Consider the following 24,611-nt stretch of genomic DNA (forward strand, 5'->3'; position numbering starts at 1 on the left):
TGTAGCTGACCATCAGGAAGAAACCAACTGGCAGCTAAGCTCAAAAGCTTCCAGCAGCCATGAATTGAGCTTTGCGTGGCACCTCGTGTTTCCAGACACCGCCATCAATTCCCACAATGACTCTACGCAACAGCGGACAGAGCCTCCATTTTACATACAAATAAAATGAGGCTCCGTGATGTTAAAATCACGTTTGCAAGGTCACCTGGCTGGCAGGTAGTAGAGCAGGGGTTCAGACACCCCCACATCAGCACAGCTTAAGAAGGTGCATGGGAATCTGCAGAGCCGGCCGAAGGGCCTCCCAGCTGGGCACAGACCCTCAGCAGAAGTCAATCGTTGAGTAACGTTTTCAGATTCCCCAGCCCCTGAGATGATCCTGTTCACATTATCTTCCTTGCACTCAAGCTGCCCCTTGCTTTTCAGTTCTGCTGTATGTGCGGAGGGAGACTGAGGAGGTGTTTGACGCGCTCATGTTGAAGACCCCAGACCTGAAGGGGCTCAGGAATGCGGTAAGCTGCCTGTGGACCCCGCCCACCATGGCAGACCCCCTCTAGGCTCCTGTCCCCACAGGAGTTCTGATTTCCCACAGGAGGGAACCTTGGCATGCCGGTGGCCTACCCGTCCCACCCTGTTCAGGGGGCCTGAGGGGCCCTGCCGGTGGGGGTGTGCCTCTGCGATGTTATCTCCCAGCCAGAACCCTGACTCCACCCTGGGAGTCACACACACCATAAATCCTCCTTAATCTGATGGCTGCTGTCTGACGGGCCAGGGTTTTTTGTTGGCTTTGCAAACCTGTTTCTGTTTTAATGGGAATGGAACCCAAAAAGGCCAGGCCCCAGAGACTCTCTCTTTTTCTTTCCCAGGGGGCCTCATTCCACCTGCCTGTGGTTGGCTGGGGGCCACTGGCTGGGGTAGCTGAAGGCAATGTCTGTGCAAGGAGACCTTCCCCAGACCCCCAAACCACCACAGAGTGGGCGAAACAGCCCAGTCCTGAATAAAACCCATAGCCAGCTTTGTGGCGCCACCAAAAACTCAGCAGACACAGCCTCCACCAGGGTCAGCTGTGGCTGAAGGTGGAACCACTTGGAAAAGCCAGATGGTGTCAAGATTTCAGGCTGGTGGAGTGAAAATGGCATCAAATAGTAACACTAGCTGACCTTTATTGAAGGCCCACTATGTGCCAGACAGTTGGTCAGACATGCCGCCTGTGCTGGCTTATCATGTGCCCTTAACACCCCTGAAAAGTGGGTACTATTCGTATCTCCTCATTTCCCGCAAGGACACAGCCTCCAAGAGGTCAGGTGACTTGCCAGGGTTACTCAGCTCCAGGTGACAGAGCCGGGATGCCAGCCCAGGCTCTCCTCACACTACTTGGCTGCTTGTTCTCTTTACGCATTGTCAGCCCTGCTTGGCATCAGCCCCAGGAAGTTGGGCTCACATAAGACCATTAATGTCACCTAAATATAGACTCAGAGGCTTTGGGTTGGATAATACCTTAAAGGGTCAGCTCCCCACCTAGTGCCTGCGCTCCCTCTCTCCAGCAGCACTTCCAAGCTGGTGCCCACTGTTGACCTGTGTACTTCCAGGAATGCACAGTTTACTACCTATGGGGCAGCCCATGGTGTCTTTGTCCAATTTGTCTAATTTATGGTGAGAGAGTTCCTGAGTTCTTCCTTGGATTGACTTGAGATCTTCTTCCTGGTAGCTTTCAGTCACATCATCTTAAAAGAAATAGTCGTCTAAGAACTCTTCTTGCCAGGAGGAATCTCTGTTGGGGTAGAGAATAACTGAGAAGCTGAACCTGATCCTTTTTCTATAATGCCCAGAGAGGATGACCTCCACCAGAAGCCCAGGACCTGAGGTTTCATACATATCATATCAGCTTCTAGGCAGCTAGTACTAATCAACACCGACGTCTTACAGAGCTGTTACCTGGGACAGGCACTGGGCTGAGCCCTTTACACAATTATCTCAGTTCGTGTGCAGAACCACACTGTGTGTACTTCCTATTACGATGCCCATTTTACAAGTGAGGAAACTGAGGCTCAGAGAAGTAAGAGTGACCTGTTCAAAGTTCTGCACGTCCAGGTGGTGCAGCTGGGACCAGACTGGATCTGCCTGCCCCAGAGGAAACTTCAGAAGCTCTGGGGAGACAGGCCAATGCTGGCTGTGTGATCTCAGGCTGGTCACTCAACAAGCCTCTGACCCACAGTCTCCTCATGTAGGGAAATAAGTTCCAACATTTTTGGATGTGATGGAGTCAGTTAACCTGGGGTCTAGGCCTTGGGCACGTGGCTTATCCTGTTTGAGCTCCGCATGCTCACCCATCAGATGGGCTTAATAATTCCGGCCTAAAAGGGGGAGATGTCTGGGGCTTCCCCTGTCACAGCAGGGCAAGAAGCATCCTCATTGCTCTGCTTCTAAAAACAACAACACTGACCGCTTATTCAGGTCTCAGTACACGCCAGGAGCTGTCTTCAGTGTTTAATGTGGATCAATCCACTTGATTCTTCCAGCAAGCCTCTGAGGTGGGCACAGTTCCTGTCTCCACAGGTAGCTTGCACAAGGCCAGCCAGCTGGTACATGGGTGCACCCTCAGCACTAGGACAGTTTCAATGTCTCATGGGCGAGTTCTGGGAAATGGTAGATGCTCTTCAGGATATTTTTCAGCCACTAAAAATGCTGCTTGACAAGTGTTTGTTGTGATATAGGAAGGCTTATACTAGGATGATAAGTAAAAAGATATAAAAAACCATGTGGAACCTAAAAACATTTATACACACAACCGTACACATGACCAAAAGATGGGAAGACACACACCCAGATGTTACTGGTGTCTATCTCTGAGAAACAGGATTATAGATGATTGTAATTTTCTTCTTCATATTTGTCCACAATATGCATATGTTTTACTTTTGTAATCAGGAAGTAAAAAAAGCGATGGCATAAAAAACTTGTATAAATCTAGCGTGGGAAGCAGGCAATGAATCACCTGTCTTTTCCTTCCAGATCTCTGAGAAGTATGGGTTCCCTGAAGAGAACATTTACAAAGTCTACAAGAAATGCAAGCGAGGGTGAGTGCTTAGTTCACCCTCCCCAGCTGGTTGCTCAGTGCTGAGCAATGTTTGTACTTGGCCTTTGTGGAGGGGCTGAGGGGATGTGGAGTTGGGGTGGAGAGCTCCCCAGCCAGGCCAAGGCCACTGGTCACCTCTCCATCTGCAGAGACCAGACATGGGTCACAACTGGGAAGGATGGGAGTGGGAGACAAGTGGAAGGGTCTTTACATATAACCTCTTGGGTGGGGTGGAGGGAGAAGTGGAGGGTCATGTGTCAGAAGACCCAGGTTCAAGGCCACTGGGAAACCAAGCCATTTGATTATAATGATGATAGTGGCCACCATCCACTTGAGCACTCACTATGTGTCAGATACTAGGCTAAGCACACCCTACATGACCCTCACAGCCATACTAAGAGGCAAATACCACAGTCCTCATTTGACAGATAAGGAAACTGAGGCTCAGAGGTAATAAGCAGTGTGCAGGGGCAGGAGAAGTGGATCAAAGGCATGAGGCAGGCAGGCCTAACAAAGTTGCTACTGACAGAGCCATAGGCAGGAAGGGAGTGTCTGGCGATGAGTCTGGAAAAGGAGTTGTGATTGGGAGTCATTTGGAGGGAATCCAGCCAGGGATGCTCCACAGGCCTCCTCCACCTTTGCTAGACAGACTAGGCCAGGAATAAAGCTGTACCCTCCAGGGGGCAGGCAGTGCCTGGCTGCCTACCATGGGCTCCTGGGGATCACAGTACCTTTGTTGTCTGCTCAGAAGATCCCTTGGGAAAGGGAGGTAGGGTCACATGGTAACTGTCCTCCAGACGTGGGTCCCCTGGTCAGAGCCAGTGAGCCTGGCCTCTGCAGCCCTTCCTGAGTAGGTGACTTCACCAGCCTGGCATAGGGCCCCCAGACAGTGAGGAATTGTCACTGCTGTTGCCAGCCCAGAGGCCCCAGAACCAGAGCCCTGGGAAATGCACTCCCAGCCCCTCCGCCTACAGCTCCAATCTGATCCTCTTGCTGTGGATAGTTTAACTCCAGCGACATTTGCTAGTAGCCCCTTGGAGGTGCTCAGCCGCTTGCCCCGTGGCTATTGCGAGTGGATCTTCCTTTTTAGAACTTTGCAAAGCGAGGCAGGTTTTGTACTCAAGCTGAGTCCCCATCTCATCAGGCCTAGGGGCCTGGCCGCCTTCCTCACAGGCCCAGCCCTGCCTGCCTTCCTCCTCCTTGGTTCCTTCCTAGCCTTCCATAGAAGGCTGAGGGTGGGGGAAGGTGTCCATCCCTGCAGCCCCTGGGAAGGGTTTTTTTGGCTTTAGTTGCATGCATGTCTAGAGTTTTTTGTGTGTCTTTTCTTCCAAGTTTTGGTTTCCAACTGAGTCTCACATGCTCTGTAGAGTGAAATCCACTTCACGGCAAAGGGCAGGCTCTGCTTTGCCCAGACAAGCCCAGCCCCACTCTCCCTTCAGCGCCAGTGCCCATGGCCCCTGGCTCCAGCCCCACCTGTGGCAGGCCTCTCTTACCAATCCCACTCCAGGCCAGGCTGTGTGATTGCATGGGGGGTGGGAGGGTGGGGTGTGCGTACAAGGATGTTCCCCAGCCCCACTGGCTGAGTTGCCAGAGGCTTCCCCTTAAGCCCCAGCCAGCTATTGAAATCATAATTCTAAAACCTTCCATTTATGGGGCACTTCCTACATGCCAGGCACTGGGCTGTATCACTCCCAAGCATCATCTCATCGACCCTTTGAGCTGGGTATGATTATCTCTGTTTGTACATATGGGGAAACTGAGGTCTGCAGTAGTTACAAGGTCATGAGTTAGGAACTGGCAGAAGCATCCCGGACTTCTAAAGCCTGTACAGACATCCACTCTGTTATCCTGCCTCCTGCTTGTTCCTCTAACCACTAAGCAATGTGAAAATAAAGGATGCAGCCAGGCTGGCCAGCTTATTTGCCCAGCACCATAGCCCAGGGCATCACTCAGCAGCCCTTCAGAGGCACCTCACACACCCCCATGGCCATGAAAACCTCAGCTCCAGGACTGTCTGAAATATCTGAATGACAGTGTTCCCCAAAATATATCTTAGGAGAGGAGAGGCCAGGCTCATCTTCTGCCTCCCTGCGAGTCCTCATGTGAGAAACAGGAAATTCTGATCAAAGGCCTGGTTTATTTTCATAAAACCCTCCCGGAAGTCCTCTAGACGAAGGTGGATAGAATCAGCTTTACAAGAACCACCAAGTGCTGGAAAGATGAGCAAATACTTTGTTTTTGCAGCTGGCCAGGGGTTTAATGTGACCCAGGACTGAAGACAACTAGAAGGTGGAAAGTAACAAGAGGCCCACATTTGGTGACAGTGGTTCTGCCTCTCAGGGGCCTGCTGTCATTGACTTTTGAGAAGAGGGGTCTGTGGGCCCATCTGGAAGCCCTCTTGTGCAGGTGTGAGCAGGTGTGAGCTTGGCAGGTGTGAGCAGGTGTGAGCTCAGGGCGCTGGGAGGCCCTGCTGGGGAGTGGGAGGGATCCAGCTTCCAGCTGGTGCACATCAGTTACTTCACAGTGCCTGGCACCTAGAAGCACCCAATCAATGGCAAACAAAACAACCCTGATTTTGACAAAGCACCCACCCCTCTGCCCAGTTCTCATCTCCGCTGGTCTGTTTCCGACTTCCAGTGCCCAAAGAGCCCTCTGTGAAATGAAGGAACTCCAGGCAGGACCCAAGAAAGGGGAGCCTATGATTACACATTGGCAGTCAGCACTCAAACCACTGAGAGCCCAAGCCTGGATCTTCTTCCTGAGAGCGGCAGGGAGAGATAACTGGATGTGGGCCATGCCTTCGGGTCCATGTTGTCTCCATTGCCCTCGGGGGGTCCTCGTGCCTGCCGCTCCTGCGCCACTTCAAAGAACTGTCCCATAGCCCTGGATTTTGCCTTCCTTCTATCCACTGCTTCCTAACTTGTATTTATAGGGCTTTGTTTCCTTCTAAAAATGATACAGTAGAAAGAGACAAAGGTTCAAATCCCAGCCCTGCCATCTATGAACTGTGTGACCTTAGACAAATAACTTTGTTTCTTTGAACCTCAGCTTCCCCATCTATGAACTGGGGTAATATAAGGATTCATCCTCCCAGTCCCTACTAGATTCAAAACTCCTGGGAGGCAGGAACTAGGTCTAATTCATCTCCATATGGTCCTTGTTTTTGAGCAAGGTCCTGCACATGGAAAGGCCTCAGTGAATATAGGGGATGAATGGGAAGATGAAGCCAGGTGGGCAGGTGGATGGAGGATGGTGGATGGGTGGGGGTGTGGGTAGACGGTGCATGAGTGGGGTAGATGGGTGAGCAGATGCCAGGTGGGTGTGTGTGTGGGTGCGTAGTAGAGGGTGGATGGGGATGTGAATGGGTGGGTGTATGGTAGATGGGGGTGTGTATGGCTGGGTAGATGGTGGATGGGGGTGTGGTTGGGTGGGTGGATGATGGAGGGGGAGTGTGTGTATGTGAATAGATGGTGGATAGTGAATGTGTGGGTGGATATACCCAACTCCATTACATGCTCAGAAGACAGCAGGGAAGGGGCAAAGAGAAGGTTGGTGTGAACAGCTCAAGTCACATCTTGGTGGGTCCTTCATCAAGAGCAGCTCCTAGAGGGCTGCTCTTTGGCATAAACAATGGCTCTGACTCCCTGCAGGGGCCCACAGCCATGAAGATTCTGTCTCTCTCAGGTCGACCCAGGTCCTTGCCTGGAGAATATGGGGAGAGGGTGCGCCTAGCCCCTCAAGTCTATCAGACAATCCTCCTGAGATTTCAGCTTCCTGGGAATGGAAATGGGAGGGGCTTGTGTGGCACCTGCCTCTGGCTCAGGCAGGCATGCCTGAGGGACACATCCTAGCCTCCTGTTGAACCCAAACCACTCCTGGACTTGAACTCACACTTCATGTCTGAGTCCTCAATATGGTGACTAAGGGAGCACTGCGTCTCCCCCAGATCTACACACTAGTTGCTTGAGTGTCCATCCTCGGGTGTACCAGGAGAGAGGCAATCTGGCACAGTAGCTGTGAGTGTGGGGGCCAGCAGGCCTGGGTTGAGTTGTGGCTCGGCCACTGGGCATTGTGCAGTAGAGACTGTGACTCCCCCACCTCGTGGGGTTGTGAGGATCAGAGGGAAAGTTTGTGAGGTGCCTAAAATGTGGCAGGTACCCACTGGGTATGACCCATCACTCATCCTGGTCACTCAGAAGGCCTGAAAACAGGGCGCCTGCTGTGTTCCAACCACATCCCCTCTTCCATTCCAGAATCTTAGTCAACATGGACAACAACATCATTCAACATTACAGCAACCATGTCGCCTTCCTGCTGGACATGGGAGAGCTGGACGGCAAAATTCAGATCATCCTTAAGGAGCTGTAAGGCCTCTCAAGCATCCAAACCCTCGCGACCTGCAAGGGGCCAGCAGGGACGTGGCCCCATGCCACACACAACCTCTCCACATGCCTCAGCGCTGTTACTTGAATGCCTTCCCTGAGGGAAGAGGCCCTTGAGTCACAGACCCACAGACGTCAGGGCCAGGGAGAGACCTGAGGGGTCCCCTGGCCTGAATCCCCATGGCATGCTTGAATCTGCTCCCTGAGCTTCCTGCCAGTGCCTCCCCGTACCCCAAAACAATGTCACCATGGTTACCACCTACCCAGAAGACTGTCTGCAGTGGCGCTCCTGCAGGCTGCCTGTTAAGATGGTGGCGGCACACGCTCCCTCCCGCAGCACCACGCCAGCTGGTGCAGCCCCCACTCTCTGTCTTCCTTCAACTTCAGACAAAGGATGTCTCAACCTTTGGTCAGTTCACTTGAAAACTCTTGATTTTCAGTGCAAATGACTTTTAAAAGACACTATAGTGGAGTCTCTTTCTCAGACTTCCTCAGCGCAAGATGTAAATAGCACCAACGACTGACTGGAACAAAGTGACTGCTGTGTAAAACTACTGCCTTGCCGCTGACTGTTGTATACATTTCTTATTTACGATTTTATGTTATATATATATATATAAATATATTGTATATATATGCAACATTTTATATTTTTCATGGATACGTTTTTATCATTTCAAAAAATGTGTATTTCACATTTCTTGGACTTTTTTTAGCTGTTATTCAGTGATGCATTTTGTATACTCACGTGGTATTTAGTAATAAAAATCTACCTATGTATTACGTCACACTACTTCACATGCTGCACTCGTTCCTTTTGGGAGAGTCTGCTGGGAAGAGAGGGCTACAGTGGTCGGGGCCTCGCTCCTCTTTCTCCTTCGCTCTGGCTCTGTGCTGAGGGCGGGTTGCCCTGGACTTGAAGGATGCCGGGACATGCAGGGCACCGGTGAAGCAGAGGTGCCCCCTCTGGAAGGCAGCAGATTCCTGATGCCCAGATGTTTGTGTTTGAATGTTATAGCCTCAGGATCATTGACTCTGCAGAGAAAGTCCTGGGAAGGGTGCAGAATGAGCTTGAAGAGGACCTCACAGCTGGGGCCATCAGGCAGCACCCAAGGCTGGGAGCCACATGACCTGAGTCTTGTGCCAGCTCTGCCCCTACTCTCTAGACCAAGCCACTTTCCCTGGAGCCAGCTCCTACAGCTCACAGAAGCAATTGCAGGCATCTCTTCCCAACTCTGAAGGAGTGTGGTTATGTTGGCACATTGAAATCAGCCACGGCGACAGTCAGAAATTGACTTTTCCTTAGAGAACAAATCACAGATTCAGGCTTGCTTTCTTTTCATTTATCTTTTTTTTTTTCTTGAGACAGAGCCTCGCTTTGTCACCCAGGCTGGAGTGCAGTGGCATGATCTTGGCTCACTGCAACCTCCGCCTCCCAGGTTCAAGTGATTCTCCTGCCTCAGCCTCCTGAGTAGCTGGGACTACAAGTGCCCGACACCACGCTTGGCTAATTTTTGTATTTTTAGTAGAGACGGGGTTTCACCATATTGGCCAGGCTAGTCTCGAACTCCTGACCTTGTGATCCGCCTGCCTTGGCCTCCCAAAGTGCTGGGATTACAGGCGTGAGCCACTGTGCCTGGCCAGTTTTTGTCTCTTTTAGTTCAGTTCCTCCATTGCCTCGTTTATCTTTTTTTTTTTTTTTTTTGAGACGGAGTCTCACTCTGTCGCCCAGGCTGGAGTGCAGTGGCACGATCTCAACTCGCTGCAAGCTCCACCTCCCGGGTTCACGCCATTCTCCTGCCTCAGCCTCCCGAGTAGCTGGGATTACAGGCGCCCACCACCACGCCCGGCTAATTTTTTGTATTTTTAGTAGAGACAGGGTTTCACCGTGTTAGCCAGGATGGTCTCGATCTCCAGACCTTGTGATCCACCCGCCTCGGCCTCCCAAAGTGCTGGGATTACAGGCGTGAACCACCATGCCCGGCCTCATTTATCTTTTTTAAGCTGCCAAGTTGAAGTGGGTCTTTGTTCCTTTGGGAGAGCAGACTTACCAGCCACTGTTACCTGTAGCCCTCAGTTTCTTTGGCTATAAAGTGCAGGACATGATCTCCCTTGGTTGTTTGTAATTATCTTCAGAGCCTCAGGACTCACTGGTGGGTCTCCAAGGCCACTACAATGCGAGGAAGGGGCTGCAGCAGGCCCTGCGTGTCACCCCTAACTCCACCACCGCAGCTCTGCTTCTCTCCACTTAAATATTTGGGTTTCTTGTAAACATCAGTCTGAGTAAAACTTTTTTTAAAAAAGTGTGAAAAGCATGATCCCTCTAAGAACTTCCCAGCGCTGACAGAGTCTGTGGTCCTAATTCCCAAGCCCCTACCTACAGTCAAGGCTATGGGCAGGTGAGTCTCTAGCCTAAGGCACAAAAATTAAGGGGTGCCCAAAAGCTCAATAAGCAAGATAAATAAATTTAATGCAATATTTTTAAAATTAAGGCCAAAAAAAAATCCATGGTGAACAAAACATCGCAGTTTTAAAGACAGGATTCGTATTGCTGATGTTTCCTTTTGCCTGGGGTTCCCATTAGGCTTGCCTGCCCCTGTGGGAGGGACCCAGTGGGGCACCCAGAGTTGCTCTGCCCAGGCCAGGCCTCACTGTGGCTGCGACGCACCCTTGATGTCAGAATAAGGTGATGCGTGAAGGTTAAATGACAGAGGAGCGTGGAACCACAGTCATGCTGTAGATGCTCCAGGTGCTCCGCGTGTATAAATTTCCCACCTCCTGAACTGCCTACCCAGCTCCCCTCCCAGAGCCAGTTAGGAAGCTGGAAGGTGGCACTTCTCAACCTTCACCTATCATTGGAATCACCTGGGTGGCTCCTGCCTCCCCACCTCCGACTGCCCAGACCCCACCCTGGAGGAGTTAAATCAGCATTTGTGGGTGGGCCCCAAGCCTCAGTATTTTTTAAAGTCCCCAGGTAATTACAGTGTGCAGTCAAGGCTGAGGACCACTTCTCTCGAGAGGCCACAGTTGTACAGGTCTTGGAGACTTTGTACCTCTCAGTAGCTGGGGGGGTTAATGTACTGAGAGACTTACAGCGTCAGTCAAAGCCCAGTCAGTCAAAGTCCGCTGGGAGATCAGGAAAGGAGCCTGGCAGCTCCCCACCCACCGCGCATCTGTGCAGCCTCCACCAAAACCACCAGGGCACATTTCTTTTTCCCTCCACATAGAAACAAAGGCTACCAGGCCTAGACAGGCCATGTGGACTCCACGGAAGGGCCTGTAAGCCTGGAGAAAATTCAGTCCTGCCGGCAGAGAAAGTCAGGGAAAAGCGCAGCCCCCGGGCCTGGACACTGCCATTCTAAGACGATCTCCCACTCCAAAGAGAAAAAGGTCTAAAAGGAGTAAAGAGAGGCCTTTCCAAACAGGTGGTCACTTTAGAAAGGAAGCTGTGGACTGGTGGAAAAAGCATCAGCTGCCTGCAGGTAGCTTTCACCCAGTAGACATACCGTGAGTGAGTGAGGCCAGAAAGGGACAGATGAGAAAGGCAGGAGTGAGGGAATGAATGAATGAAGGAATGAAACAGGGAAGGGTGGGGCTTCCAGGCTTGGCCACCTTCAGGGTGGACTGCTCCTCCTTAAAGTCTGCGCTTCAGGAGTCCCTTCAGTCTGCGGCAGGGAGTCGTGCCGGAAGCCAGCCTGGATGGGTGCGTGGGGAAGCAGCCAGGGGGCTCTGTCCACTCCTCCCTTCTGCTCAGGAAGCCACTGGAGTCGGTGGGGCTGGGGTGCAGTCTCCAAGGAGCAATGTCTCCAGCTCAAGACAAAGGCAATGGCAGCAGTCCGGCTAGCATGCCAGGCCAGAGTGGTAGGGTCACCCCCCAAGCTGTCAGCTGCCACACACATGATCGGTCTCCACCTGAGGAATGTCCTGGGGACGCTGGGCGGGGTGGGCTGGTGGCTGGAGTTCTCCTTGACCTTGTGTGACATGCCTACAGCACTGGGATCCATTTCTTGTCCTCGTTGTAGAGGAAAGACTGCTTTCCTGGGAGCTCTGGCTTGTACGTGGCTGTGAGGGGACAGAGAGGCGGAGGCATTAAGAGAGAAAAGGCCCATTGCTGCAGTCTCTGGCATTCTACCTCAGAGCTGGGAAGGCCTGGGGACCCCTGTGCCAGCCCCTGTATCTTACACGTGGGGAGACAGGAAGGAACTGGCCCGAGGTTATGTGGCTCTTAACTGGCCCAGGGGAAGTCAAACTCTGGCTTCCTGCCTTCTTTAATTCTTTTCAACTTTCTTTAACATAACAAAATTTACAAAACTATTTTCTATGAAATTCGAAAAGAAATTGAGTAAGGCAATATTCTTAAAGAAGCAAGGTGTTAGCTTCATGGGGTCTTGTTTTGATTTAGTTCAGGGGTTTCCACAAAAGCAGAAGCCATGACAATTGCGGACATGGTTCTCTAGGAGATGAGCAGGGCTTGGGAACTGTAGCCCCAGGTGACCAGAAACTCATGTTGATACTGACTTGGTTAATGAGGGTCCCGTGCGCAGCCTCTCTGTTCCTATACTTGGGAAGCCGCTCAGGGGAGCCCATGGTAGTCCAGGTATACCTGAGTTTACTGGAAGCTGAGCAGGCAGATGCCGGCACATGCACGTGCCCAGGAAACCCCTTGCAGAAGCCCACCTTGGCATGGGTGATCAGAGTGGCAGGAGCTGCCTGTCTCTGTGTGCCAGGTGCCTAGCACCACATACGGCATAGAAAAGTCATTCGGGCAATGCTTCCAGAAGATGTGGTAGAGCAGGGTCAAAGCAGGATCCCTGCCCGTGCCCTGCCCTCTCTGGAGCTCAACCCTTGTACGGAGCATTTGCATGTTTGCAATGCTGAGTTCTCTTCGACTGACCAGATGAGCCCCAGATCAAACCTCTACAGCCTTGCTGGTGTGATTATCACCACATTTGCAAGGCCAAAGCTAGGAGAATGACTTTCTCCCGGCCCAGTCTGCCTTACGTTAGTCTCACCTGTGAGTATGGAGCTGAAGGAGTCTCCCCACCTGACTGCAGCCTCTGGGGGCAAACCTGGGGCCCAGGTCATCTTGGCTCCCTAGCACGGGAGCATCGTCAACACTCACAGAAAGGCTGAGTGTAACCAAGCTGGCGGCCATCACAGCTCTGCCTTCATCCTCCCATGCCACCTGCCACACATGTCAGTCCCCAATGCCACCAGCTTTGGCCATGGTCAGGGTGTGGTAATAGCGAAAGTGCTCTATAGAAGCTACAAATAGGTCAGGAAGTACAGAGGCCACACACTGGATCCTGAGTCCCTCATGATATTAGCTCGCAGGTAGATTCCAGATGTAACAGGGGATCCCTACTTAGGCTTGCCTGTAAAAAGGGCGTGGCGCTAGAAGGCTCAAAAGAGCTGCTCCATTCAACAGTCCCTGGTTAATTTCATGAACAAACAAGGCATAAATGGGGAACACCTGGCACTGCCCGCCATGAACTCGCTGCAGACCTGTGGCCCACCCGCTCTCGAGGGTTTCCTCAGCTGTAAAATAACCTGGCCACACTAGACCAGTAGCTTAAATTTTTTTTTTTTTTTTTTTTTTTTGAGACGGAGTCTCGCTCTGTCATCCAGGCTGGAGTGCAGTGGCGCGATCTCGGCTCACTGCAAGCTCCGCCTCCCGGGTTCCCGCCATTCTCCTGCCTCAGCCTCTCCGAGTAGCTGGGACTACAGGTGCCCGCCACCACGCCCGGCTAATTTTTTTTGTATTTTTAGTAGAGACAGGGTTTCACTGTGGTCTCGATCTCCTGACCTCGTGATCCACCCGCCTCGGCCTCACAGGCGTGAGCCACCACACCCGGCCTAAATATTTTTAAGAAAAAGAACTTTTCTGGCTGGGCACAGTGGCTCACACCTGTAATCCCAGCACTCTGGGAGGCCAAGACGGGCAGACCAGTTGAGGTCAGGAGTTCGAGACCAGCCTAGCCAACATAGCGAACCCCTGTCTCTGCTAAAAATACAAAAAGTAGCTGGGTGTGGTGGCATGTGCCTGTAATTCCAGCTACTCGGGAGGCTGAGGCATGAGAATTGCTTGAACCTGGGAGGCGGAAGTTGTGAGCCAAGATTGCACTACTGCACTCCAGCCTGGGCAACAGAGCGAGACTCCGTCTCAAAAAAATAAAAGTAAAAAAAATTAATAATAATAAAGAAAAAGAACTTTTCTGACACTCTGACAAAAGCTATGGCCCCCTTTCCCAGAAAACAATGTCTATATGTGCCAAATCTTCAGCCAACTGCAGAGTCCCAGACCCCTTCAAGACTCTCTTTGAGTCTTTTAGATGTTCATGGTCCTCAGTATGAATCCCTGGCCTGGACAATCTCTAAGAGCCCTTTCACCTTAAAAAACAAAACATTTTTGTACTGTGAAAATGTGAACTGATAATGCTTCCAAATCTACCCTCGTCCCTGTAACCTATTTGGGAAACTACCTATAAATCAATGGCATTTGATGACCCAAGAATGACAAACAATTCCAGAAGATTTGGTTTTTACAATCATTTAAAACAATCCTCTGACCTGGGCCAGGCAGGCCTGGCTGAGGCGGCGCCGCTGTCCACCGGCTGGTATTGGACACGAATGATGCGCTAGAGATGAAATGCTTGCGGGGGCCTAAGTAGTCCACGATCTCATACTGACCAGGACCTGGGAGAGGCGGCTTCGGAGGCAGGGGTGAAGGCTGAGCAGAGAAGTTCAGGATGGGATTTTTCCTTTGGGAAAGATAAAACGGGAAGATGTCACTAAGGCAGTCTAGTGGGGAAGGCACAGTTTCTAGACACAGCCAAGGCCTGCACAGCACCAAGCTGTCTGGAAGAGGACTGGTCATGGCACCTGGACAGAGCCCTAGCTCCACTGGCAGTGAGCTGGGGACCCCTGGATCTGTTTCCTCCTCTGCACATGGCAATCATGATGGTACCTACTTTGAGGTCAGGGTTGTCAGGATAAATGAGATGATGCACCTAAAACATAGTACTCAGGACAGGCCTGGCACACAGTGAGAGCTCAGTGTGCGTTATTGGAGACGTGGAGCTAACCAGAAATGGCGGGCAGTGTATATCTCATGTACCAACTCTGATTGATTGGTAGTGCCTGGCTGGAGTTCTTTGAAAAAAAAACTGAGGCCCCATATGGACTCAATGGGAAGAGGCCTTGGTGATCCACTTGTGATGTCTGCCATGGTCAGGGAAGAGAAAGAAGCATCCCACATTCCACAGATTTGCCATCCCAACACCAGCAGGTCTTTAGAGGCCACTGTAACATTGACGTTCCAGAATCCTAATAAATATCATCCTGGGGAGGCAGGAGGCAGGAGTGGAAAAGCACCGGGCTGGACATCAAGAGACTCTGCATAACCCTTTACCACTCATACCACCATTGTTTTCAAGTCTGTCTTCCCCTCCTTCCAGAAAGGGAGTCTATCTTTTATCTCTGATATTGAGACATTAAATGAAAGAGAAATAGGACATGTACTTGAGTCCTAGCTTGGTCATTAATTCATTCTGGGCCTCAGTTTTCCCATCTGTAAAAGGAAGGGGTTGGACAAGATGAGCTCTGAGGTCCCTTCCTGCTGTGATCTCTCATCAGGTCTTGATTCAAAGTTCCACTGGGTTGTCAGAGACTTCTGCGCTTGTTACAGGAATCACACTACTCTCCCAACCACATAATAGAAGGGCCACCTCCTTCTGGCTCACACCCAAGGCTTCTTCTAAAAGGCTTCTCACCAAAAGGGGCGAGGAGGTTCTCCGCACTGAATGGCCAAGGGAGCCTCCCCCAGTCTCCCCCAGCACTCAACGACCAAGGGAGCCAGCCCATCCAAGCAAAGGAGGGGATTTGGGATTCCTGGCCACTGAGGCACTACTGCACTTTAGCCAACAACTTCTTAAACACAGAGAGCTTGAGGGGACCCAAGTGATGTCTTCTTCAACCTCCTTAGTTTTCTAAACATGTTGGTGTCCGCAGAGACAAAGTAACTGATCCAAAGTCACAGGCACATTCATAGGAATGCTGGCATAGAACTCAAGTCTTTGGTGCCTAGCAATACGGAGAAAGCATGATGGCGGAGGGGACTGAGTTTAAGGGTCACACAGACCTGAGGCTGAATTCTAGTCATGCCACTTACTGGCTGTAAGACAAAGCCCCTGATCTCTCTATAGCTTAGTGTCAGTATACACAGCACGGCAAGGAACAATGACACTAACTTTATAAAGGAGTTACGATGAACAGAGAAAAGGTATGTAAAGCACCTAGTAGAGCACCAGCACATAGTAGGTGCTCAATAAAGGTAGTTGTTATTCTTCTGATGATCCCTGTGTCAGCATCAGTGTGTGCTGCTTGGTGACAGAGAGGCAACTGAGCCTCGTAAAAGACTGACTTAGGGCCCTTCCACCCCAGAGTCATGCTGAGGCAGGGGACACCGCCTTGTCAGGGAGGACACTGAAAGCCATCATAAATGTGCTTAGGCTCACATCTTGTGGTGGAGGAGCAGCTGGCGTGGATGCTTATATTTAGAACAAAGGTACCCACAGGGAAAGGGGGGACATGATGCCTCCCTGTTTGCTGTGAATCTGCATGGAAGAACTGGTTATAGGGTATAATCAACAACCTCTCCCCTTATAAATAAAAGCTGGCTTCTCCTTGTTCTGGCTTGTGGCTCCCCCTTCAAAACACCTCCAGACATTTGATGAGTTTGTGGCTGGCATCATGGAGAGACAGGTTTGATTCCTGGAAATTACAGCTGGAACGAATCAACCATTATATGAGGTCACCCCATCACTGGTCTGGGTCACTCCAAGCCCAAGATTCCCACCCTGTTCTTTGAGAAAACCATGAGGTGTCTGCTTTCTTAGCCAAGGACAGCCTGCAGGAGGCTGGAGCACACTGAGTTAGTGACTCACCAGTGTTCTTGGCAAGATGGGTTAGAGAGGTTCCTTGTCTTCCACTCCTTCAATATGCCCAGGAGAGGCTCAGAACCTTCAGCCTAGCACTATGGATCTTTCATGAGCACCAGCCATATGTGCAATTCTGGGCCAGGCATGCTTGGGAATCCGGGCAGTTCTGTACTAAGACACGGACCTGAGTGTCCTTAAGGGCTTGACAATCCGCTGCCAGCAACAGCCATGACTGGTGACAACTTCAGGCAGTACAGGCTTTGCACTCAGACAGAGCTGGGTTTGAATCCCCACTTCCTCGTTCAACAGCTATGTGTTCTTAGAAAAGGCTCTTGGCTGGGCGCGGTGGCTCACGCTTATAATCCCAGCACCTTGGGAGGCCGAGGCGGGCGGATCATGAGGTCAGGAGATTGGGACCACGGTGAAACCCCGTCTCTACTAAAAATACAAAAAATATTAGCCGGGCGTGGTGGTGGGCGCCTGTAGTCCCAGCTACTCGGAGAGGCTGAGGCAGGAGAATGGCGTGAACCCATGAGGCGGAGCTTGCAGTGAGCCGAGATCGCGCCACTGCACTCCAGCCTGGGCGACAGAGCGAGACTCCGTCTCAAAAAAAAAAAGAAAAGATTCTTAACCTCCTTAAGCCTCAGTTTCCTCATCTGTAAAATGGTGGAAATAATACCTACCTCCCAGATTGTTAGGAAGATTGTGCTTTACTTGTAACGTTTGTTTAAAAACATGAAATCTGTTCGAATAGAGATTAAAAAAAAAACTGCATTGAGAGCAGAGAGAAAGAGACAGAGACAGAGGGACATTAATTCCAACAAGATGAATCCAGAAATCCAGAAAATCTTCAGGTGGGGAAGAGCATTTCCAGCAGAGGGAACAGCAGGAGCAAAAGCATGGAATGGGGAAAGCTGTAGCTGTTATGGTAGGAATTGGGACACAAGGAGACAGACACTGAGCACCTAGGCTGCCTTCAACCCTCCATTCACTGGTGATTTCCCGGGCTGTTCACTTGCTTCTGACACTCCCCACTTACAAACCCTGATGAAAACTTAAAGGCAAGATCTATTTATGGCCTCTCAATCCAGCCTAATCTCCCACGTCCTGCTGCTTCCGTTTTACCTTCCAGAAACACCCAACACAACACAGTTCAGCAACTCCATGCCTTTGTCCCTGCTGTTCCTTCTGTGAGAAACACCAACTTTCCCTGCAAACTTGAATTCTTGACGTTTTCACTTCCTTCAGGGAAACTTCTCTCCTCCACCCACGCCTGTCTCGCCAGCCCCCACCTGACTGTCTTGAATGTTCCCATCCTGTGAATCAAGTGAGGAACATGGGTTTTGGAGATGGATTTTGGAGGTAGAGGGACCTGGATTCAAATCCCAGCCCCACCACTGTAAACAGCCTGCACTTCACTGTAAACTCGGAATGACACACCCACCTGGAAGAGAGGTGGAAGGACGACGGCAGGTCGCATCTGAGCGCTCTCAGCTCAGAGTATGTGGCCCCTGAATACATTCTGGCTATTCCTTTGCACTTAAAATGTTGCAATTTCTATGGCTTTTACTTGCCTAGCTCTTTAGGGGAAGGGATTGTGTCTTCCTCAGTTTTGAGGCCCCCAGCCCTATCCTGGGAACATTTGCTGAAGTGCAGAGAAAAGCAGAGGGCTGGCAGCAAGTAAACGAGCCCAGGCATCTGAGGCCCACATGCCAGTTTCATCCTCATCCAGGGCTGGTCCCTCCATGTCGAGGTGGGGCTGACAAATCACAAAGGTCAGGCTGGATCAAACCCAGGGCAGCCCACAGTGCATTGTGACCAGGGCTTTTACGAGCCTCATTGCTCAGTTATAAAAGCCAACCTAGCCCTGCCCCGTGGAAAGAAAACATCTATCAAAGGCTCTGAGTTGGCCACAAGTGGATTAAGTGTGTTTGCAGCTTCCAATGTGAGCTGTTTGCAAATCACCTAAGAATAATGAATGTCTTAGAGGACTCAGCAGGCCACTTGGGGAAAGCATCCGAGACCCTCCAGACACTCCCAGGCACACATTCACTCTGCCTCAGGGATTCCCAGGGTTGGGAGGGATAAAGGGGCAATTTTTCTCATCATTAAAGGGCAGCCGATTGCCTCTGGGGTGGAATGCAGTATCTGTTTAACAGGGTAGCGGGTGACAGATTACAGCCGCTTAGGAAGAAGCATCCCATATCTAATTGAAAATCCCAGGGGAAGTTAAGGTGGGTCCAATCTAATTACCAAAATTGGAGTGGGGCCAACGGGGCTTATTTTTCAGCTCTAGCTGTGACAAGACAGCGTGTCTGTGCAAATCCAGTGGCTTAAAACTCCAGGAAGCAGATCAAGGGTTAGAAAGATGGCCCTGAGTGTTGCACCTCCTTGCTGGGGAGCATGAGTTGGAAGGCAGTGCCTAGGAGGAACTATTTTGATCTCCAAAACTCTCACCCTGACTCACCCTAAGTCATTGAGTCATCACTGTGACGGATATTGAAGACCTCAGAAGCGAAACCTTGGCTGATACTTCACTTCGCTTCTGAAGACACCCTGGAAGCCGAGAAGTCCTCTTAGCTTTTGAGTCAGCAAGGTGGCCATGGCCAAGGAACACTCGATGGCGTGACCTTTAGCTAAGGAGCTCAGAAATGCCAGTGCTAACAAACAGCCAGCCCCTAGCACAGCATCCGCCCTGCGGGGCCACACTAGAAACCCTAGGAAGACAGAGGACCCGTTCACCTGCTTTTATAAAACTACAAGTTACCATGTGGGTTTTGTGGGTTATCTCCTTTTATCCTCACAACCACATTATGAGGTGTTCTCATCCTGGTTCACCAAGGATGACTTTGAATTCACTGGGAGTTAAGTGACCTCCCTTCCCCCAGGCCCACAGGGCTGGTGAGCGGGGAAAGTGGAGGTTCCATGGTACTGACTTTGGGGCCTGCGCTAATCAATCCACTGCCCACGCTGCCTCCATGGCCTCTCCAGGAGACGTGATCAGCCATTCCCCGCCCTAATGGCGGCCTCCTGAGCTTTGGTCATATCCAGCCATCCTCTCACGGCTGGGCTTTACATTTTTTGGCCAGTAACATGAGACTAAAAACTCCAGGTATAATTCACATCTGCACTGATACTTCCTGCACCCTGAAGAAAGCAGATCCAGAAGAGCATTTCTGTAGCTGTAACTCTGCCCAAGAATGGGAAGCCCATCAACTCCAACCCAAGACAGATAAGGGCAGGTCTCCCCCTGCACAGAGAAAGAAACATGTTCCCGAGAAAGAAACATGGCGGCGAGTCACCGCCGCTCCACGTAGTGGTGGAGAGCTAAAGAGGATTAGTTCTGATGTGGACAAAGTCCTAAGGGAAGGTGCATGCAGATGGGGTCACCTCAGGGGTTTATTGACCTCAGGACCCCGTGTGGCTCCTGTCCCTCTCTTCCCTCCAGGGACACAGGAGAAAACAAAACTGGAAATTGAGAAACTGGATTTTGGATATTTCCTCAACACTCTGATACTCAGCTGTCTTTTCTTTTCATTACATCATTTTCTTCATCATTCATCGGGAACAGATGAATGCTTTTTTAGAATAGTCCAAAGCCTACCAGTCTCATCTTCTTGCTTTCCAAATAAAATTATAAATTTCTTAGCTTCATCTTTCCCACGTTAATTTTAAAATACATAATCTGGACCTCCTCTATGGGTCCAGGCTGGCTCCACGTTCAATGCCCACTGTGTGCTCCCCTGAGTCCATGGTGAGCAAACCTGGGATTCTGATGTGTCAGAAACGCAGACACCCTTCTTTCGCTCATAGAGAAATGAAGATCCAGAGAGGTGCCCAGAGCAGCCCCAGACCACAGAGCCAGCTACACAAATGTCCTGCTATAGAGTCTGGGGCACCATCCACTCATCAGGGTGAATCCAAGTTTAGGAGACAGCAGGTTAATAGGTTCCTTTACCGCAGGCCTTCTCAGAGCCTTTAAGATGCCTGTGCGGACTGCGATGTTCTCAGGGACAGAGGGTTACGATGCAGTGCTTCTCAGAGTTATTAACTGAAGACCTTTTATTTATGAAGCGTTGACAGAGAGCCAGCGAGCCCTAGAAGCCCCAGACACGCAGCCCCGCTGCACTGCTCAGTGGGAAGACGGCCCCATGGGATGTGCATGGCCACACACCCCTGGGGCCACCTAACCCAGCATTTTGCTGCAGGCTCCTCCATCTGGCTTCGAGGCTGTTCCCAGATGAGGTTGGCTGGAGGCGTGGTGTCCTGTTCACCTGAGCCTCCAGTACAGAACTAGAAATCTATACAGCCTGCTGACTGACAAATGCAAATGCCGTAAAATAAGAATGATCTCAAACCACCTGTTCAAACTTGAGCAAAAGCCAGAAGATATTTCTCCAGATAAAGCAGTTAAAAATCGAGCGTCCTTCACTCTTATGTTATTTCACTATTTTCCATGAAGAAGCTTCCAAATTTGGGCTGGGGGCTTGAGCTGCCATGCCAAATAACAGCTGTATTGTATAATATAGCCGAATATGTCTATAGGATATACAATAACCACAGCTATCATTATAAGGGTAATAGCTATTTTCTTTCTTTTTGAGACCAAGTCTCGCTCTGTCACCCAGGCTGGAGTGCAGTGGCATGATCTCGGCTCACTGCAACCTCCACCTCCCGGGTTCAAGCAATTCTCCTGCCTCAGCCTCCTGAGTAGCTGGGATTATAGGTGCCCTTCACCACGCCCAGCTTTATATTTTCAGTAGAGATGGGGTTTTGCCATGTTGGCCAGGCTGGTCTCGAACTCCTAGCCTCAAGTGATCCATCTGCCTTGGGCTCCCAAAGTGCTGGGATTACAGGTGTGAGTCACCATGCCCAGCCGATAATAGCTATTTTCCAACATCTTCTCATCGAATGTTCATGGAATCCCTACGAGATAAGATTCTTATGTCTACTTAATAACATGAAACTGAGGCTCAGAGAGGAGAAGTCTCTGGAAGGTACAGAGCTGGGATTCATACTCTGGTCGGCCAACCCCAACACCTGTCCTCTTGACCACTCTTTCTCTGGCAGAGTAAGGGAATAGTTGCTTGTAGAGACGCTGCATGCCAGCCTGGAGGCGGGAGGTCTCTGGAGAGAGACTTTCCAGAGACAGAGCTGTTCCTAGAGACTGGCCTGCCCCACCCCCTAGCCCTACAGCCTGTACAAGGCCAGCCTGCAGAGCCCTAGATCTGGAGGGCAGAAGGGGACTCCTCTGGTGGATTCCAGCTGAGGTCTCAATCACCTCTCCAGATCTTAAGTTCGACTTGGCAGATTCACAACTTGTACCTCTCTCTAACTGTGGTCCCCTTGCCCTAGGCTGATGATCAGAGTATGCCCAATGTTGTCAGCCTCCCTGGGTTGCCTGGACTTCTGACCCACTGTGGCTGTGGCTCCCACCACCTGCCTGATCTCTCTGGAGGGGCCCAAGTGGATATATGGTTGGTCCCACCTGGCCAGCCCTCCCAGTGGCCAGCTCTGTCTGGGGGGCTACGCATGGGTGAGAGCTGAGATGGTAACAGGAGGACTAACCCTAACTGCAGTTAGTTCCAGAAGTTCTAGAACCATTCGAGAAATAAATAAGCTCTGTGAGTATTTGAGCCTCTTAGCTGAGAGTAATATAAAATGTGTAGGATATTAAATAGGGTAACACAAGTCCCTGTATTTACTTTTAAAAATCTGTGTTAATATTGAGTTACCAGCTGCAATGCCAATGCCAAACATATATTTTATGTACTTTTTTTTTTTTTTTCTTTGAGACAGGGTCTCACTCTGTCACCCAGGCTGGAGTGCAGTGGCACAATCTCAGCTCACCACAATCTAGGCCTCACAGGTCCAAGTGATTCTCCTGCCTCAGCCTCCCGAGTAGCTGGGATTACAGGCGTGCACCATCATGCCTCGACAATTTTTGTATTTTTAGTAGAGACAGGGTTTCACCACGTTGGCCTGACTGGTCTCGAACACCTGATCTCAAGTGATTCGCCCACCTCGGCTTCCCAAAGTGCTGGGATTACAGGCGCAAGCCGCTGCGCCCAGCCAAACATGTATTTTTAATTCTGAAAGCAAAATCCTACGAGGCAGGAATTATTCCCACCTTACAGATGAGGGCATGGAGGCTCAGAGAGGTTAGAACTCTGCCCAAGGTCACAGAGCATAAAAACAGCAGAGCTGAAGTACAAATCCAGCAGGTATCACCAACTCCAAAGTCGGGGCTTAAACTTCCATCGGTATAAAACTATGAGAGCTTGACTGCTTCTCAGCTTGACTGGAATGTCCTGACACTCCAGCGAAGATTTTATATTACAAAAATAGAACAATGTCAGCACCAGGGGAATCCAGCATCACAGGGAATGAGGAAAGACTTACTCCTGAGACAATTCCCTGTGGCTCCTCAAGTTGGCTATGTGACTTGGGCAAATCTCTCGCCAAATCCGAAGCCTTGCTTCCTCCTCTGTGGGGTACGAGTAACAATTCTTACAACAGGATTATAATAATAATTGAATACAATTTTAAGTTCCTGGCACACAGTAGTTGCTCAATAAGTATCAGGCATTCAACAGGCATTTACTGAGCATCATTATGTGTGACTAAGGGCCCCTGAAGAGAGTGGCCCAGCATTGTGTTCTGCCAGGCAGTGACACCCCTTCCTTTTCTCTATGTTGGGCTTCTTCCCCACAACCACTTTTCAAAAGAAAGACCAGAATGATTGGGACTCACGGGAAAAGAGTCTTTTTTGGAACTTTTGTGCAATCACTGGGGTTGTAATAACCGGGTCCCGGGCCTGTTGATGTCAGTTTTAATCCACGGTTGGTTTTTGATTTAAAACAAGACATTAATGTATTTGGCGACCGCTTCACAAGGGATTCGTTGATATCATAATGCCCTAAGGAGAAAGAAATTTTAGGACAGAATAAAGAACTCTTCTCAAGTAAATAAAAAGCAGTACCTTACCCCTAAGAACACACTTGATGGCTGCAAGGCAACATCACTCTAGGATGGCCAAGTGGAAGGGCTGCCTGAGATAGCCAAAAACAGTCCTCACCACGCAGAGAACAGATGGCACGCGAAGCACACACTTAGCTGATTTAGTTCTCGCACTAGCCTGGCAAGATGAGTATTACTGCTTTCATTCTAAACATGAGGAAACTGAGACTCAGAGATATTAAGTAATTTGCCAAAGGACATTCATCTAACCCGGGACTTAGACAGGTCTCTCCACCTTGCTGAAGCCCAGTTTTCCTTCTCTATAAAGTAAGAATAATAATTCTTCTGACAACAGAGTTGTTATGATAGTTGAATAATATTTTAAGTTCCTAGCACATAGTGGTTGCTTTGTAAATATCATGCAATCAACAACTATCTTTTTTTTTTTTTTTTTTTGAGACAGGGTTTTGCTCTCTTGCCCAGGCTTGAATGCAGTGGCACAATCACAATCACAGCTCACTGTAGCCTTGACCTGCTGGGCTCAGTGATCCTCCCATCTCAGCCTCCCGAGTAGCTGAGACTACAGGTACGTACTACCACGCCCTGCAAATTAAAAAAAAATTTTTTTTTTTTTTGAGACAGAGTCTTGCTCTGTCGCCCAGGCTAGAGTGCAGTGGTGCGATCTCAGCTCACTGCAAGCTCTGCCTCCCTGGTTCACGCCATTCTCCTGCCTCAGCCTCCTGAGCAGCTGGGACTACAGATGCCCACCACCACGCCCAGCTAATTTTTGTATGTTTAGTAGAGATGGGGTTTCACCATGTTAGCCAGGATGGTCTCGATCTCCTGACCTCGTGATCCGCCTGCCTCGGCCTCCCAAAGTCCTGGGATTACAGGCGTGAGCCACTGTACCCAGCTTTTTTTTTTTTTTTTTATAGAAACGAGGTCTCATTATTTTACCCAGGCTGGTCTTGAACTTGTGAGCTCAAGCAATCCTCCCACCTCAGCCTTCCAAAGTGCTAGGAGTACAGGTGTGAGCCATCATGCCCAGCTAACATGTATGTGTTGAGCACCACTATGGAGAGACTGGTCTGCTTGTCCCCAAAGCCCATACTTCCCCACCATGTCACAATGCCCTCTCTTGAGAAACTGTGACAGAATAAAGTGAATTTGTGTACAAAGCTTTAAGGAAGAAGAGAATGACCAAAACTAGGGTGAAGAGGAAGCGATCTCACCCCTAAGTTGTCAGTAGCCCTGTGA

The 24,611-nt window shown here is 50.3% G+C and overlaps 2 protein-coding genes across 5 annotated transcripts in view; one reads left to right on the forward strand and one right to left on the reverse strand.

The window, feature by feature from the left end:
- Positions 1-8,248, forward strand: part of GRHL3 (grainyhead like transcription factor 3) — a 36,472-nt gene extending 28,224 nt beyond the window's left edge. For 2 of the 3 annotated variants that reach the window (XM_030805138.1, XM_030805136.1), the window contains exons 14-16: positions 424-509; positions 3,010-3,074; positions 7,327-8,245. In XM_030805138.1, coding sequence (XP_030660998.1) covers positions 424-509; positions 3,010-3,074; positions 7,327-7,441 — 266 coding nt within the window. In that variant the 3' untranslated portion in view covers positions 7,442-8,245. Of the gene's footprint in view, positions 1-423; positions 510-3,009; positions 3,075-7,326 lie in introns of all 3 variants that reach the window. The other variant, XM_030805137.1, reaches the window with a different exon arrangement.
- A 1,652-nt stretch (positions 8,249-9,900) lies between these two features.
- The window catches only part of STPG1 (sperm tail PG-rich repeat containing 1), a 57,988-nt gene continuing 43,277 nt past the window's right edge, over positions 9,901-24,611 (reverse strand). For both annotated transcript variants that reach the window (XM_030805142.1, XM_030805143.1), the window contains 3 exons: positions 23,148-23,313; positions 14,026-14,216; positions 9,901-11,517 (listed from right to left, as the gene is read on the reverse strand). In XM_030805142.1, the coding sequence (XP_030661002.1) occupies positions 11,441-11,517; positions 14,026-14,216; positions 23,148-23,313 (434 nt within the window). In that variant the 3' untranslated portion in view covers positions 9,901-11,440. The remainder of the gene's footprint in view (positions 11,518-14,025; positions 14,217-23,147; positions 23,314-24,611) is intronic.

This window comes from Nomascus leucogenys, chromosome 24 (assembly GCF_006542625.1).
Source record: "Nomascus leucogenys isolate Asia chromosome 24, Asia_NLE_v1, whole genome shotgun sequence".
Classification (NCBI taxonomy): Eukaryota; Metazoa; Chordata; class Mammalia; order Primates; family Hylobatidae; genus Nomascus; species Nomascus leucogenys.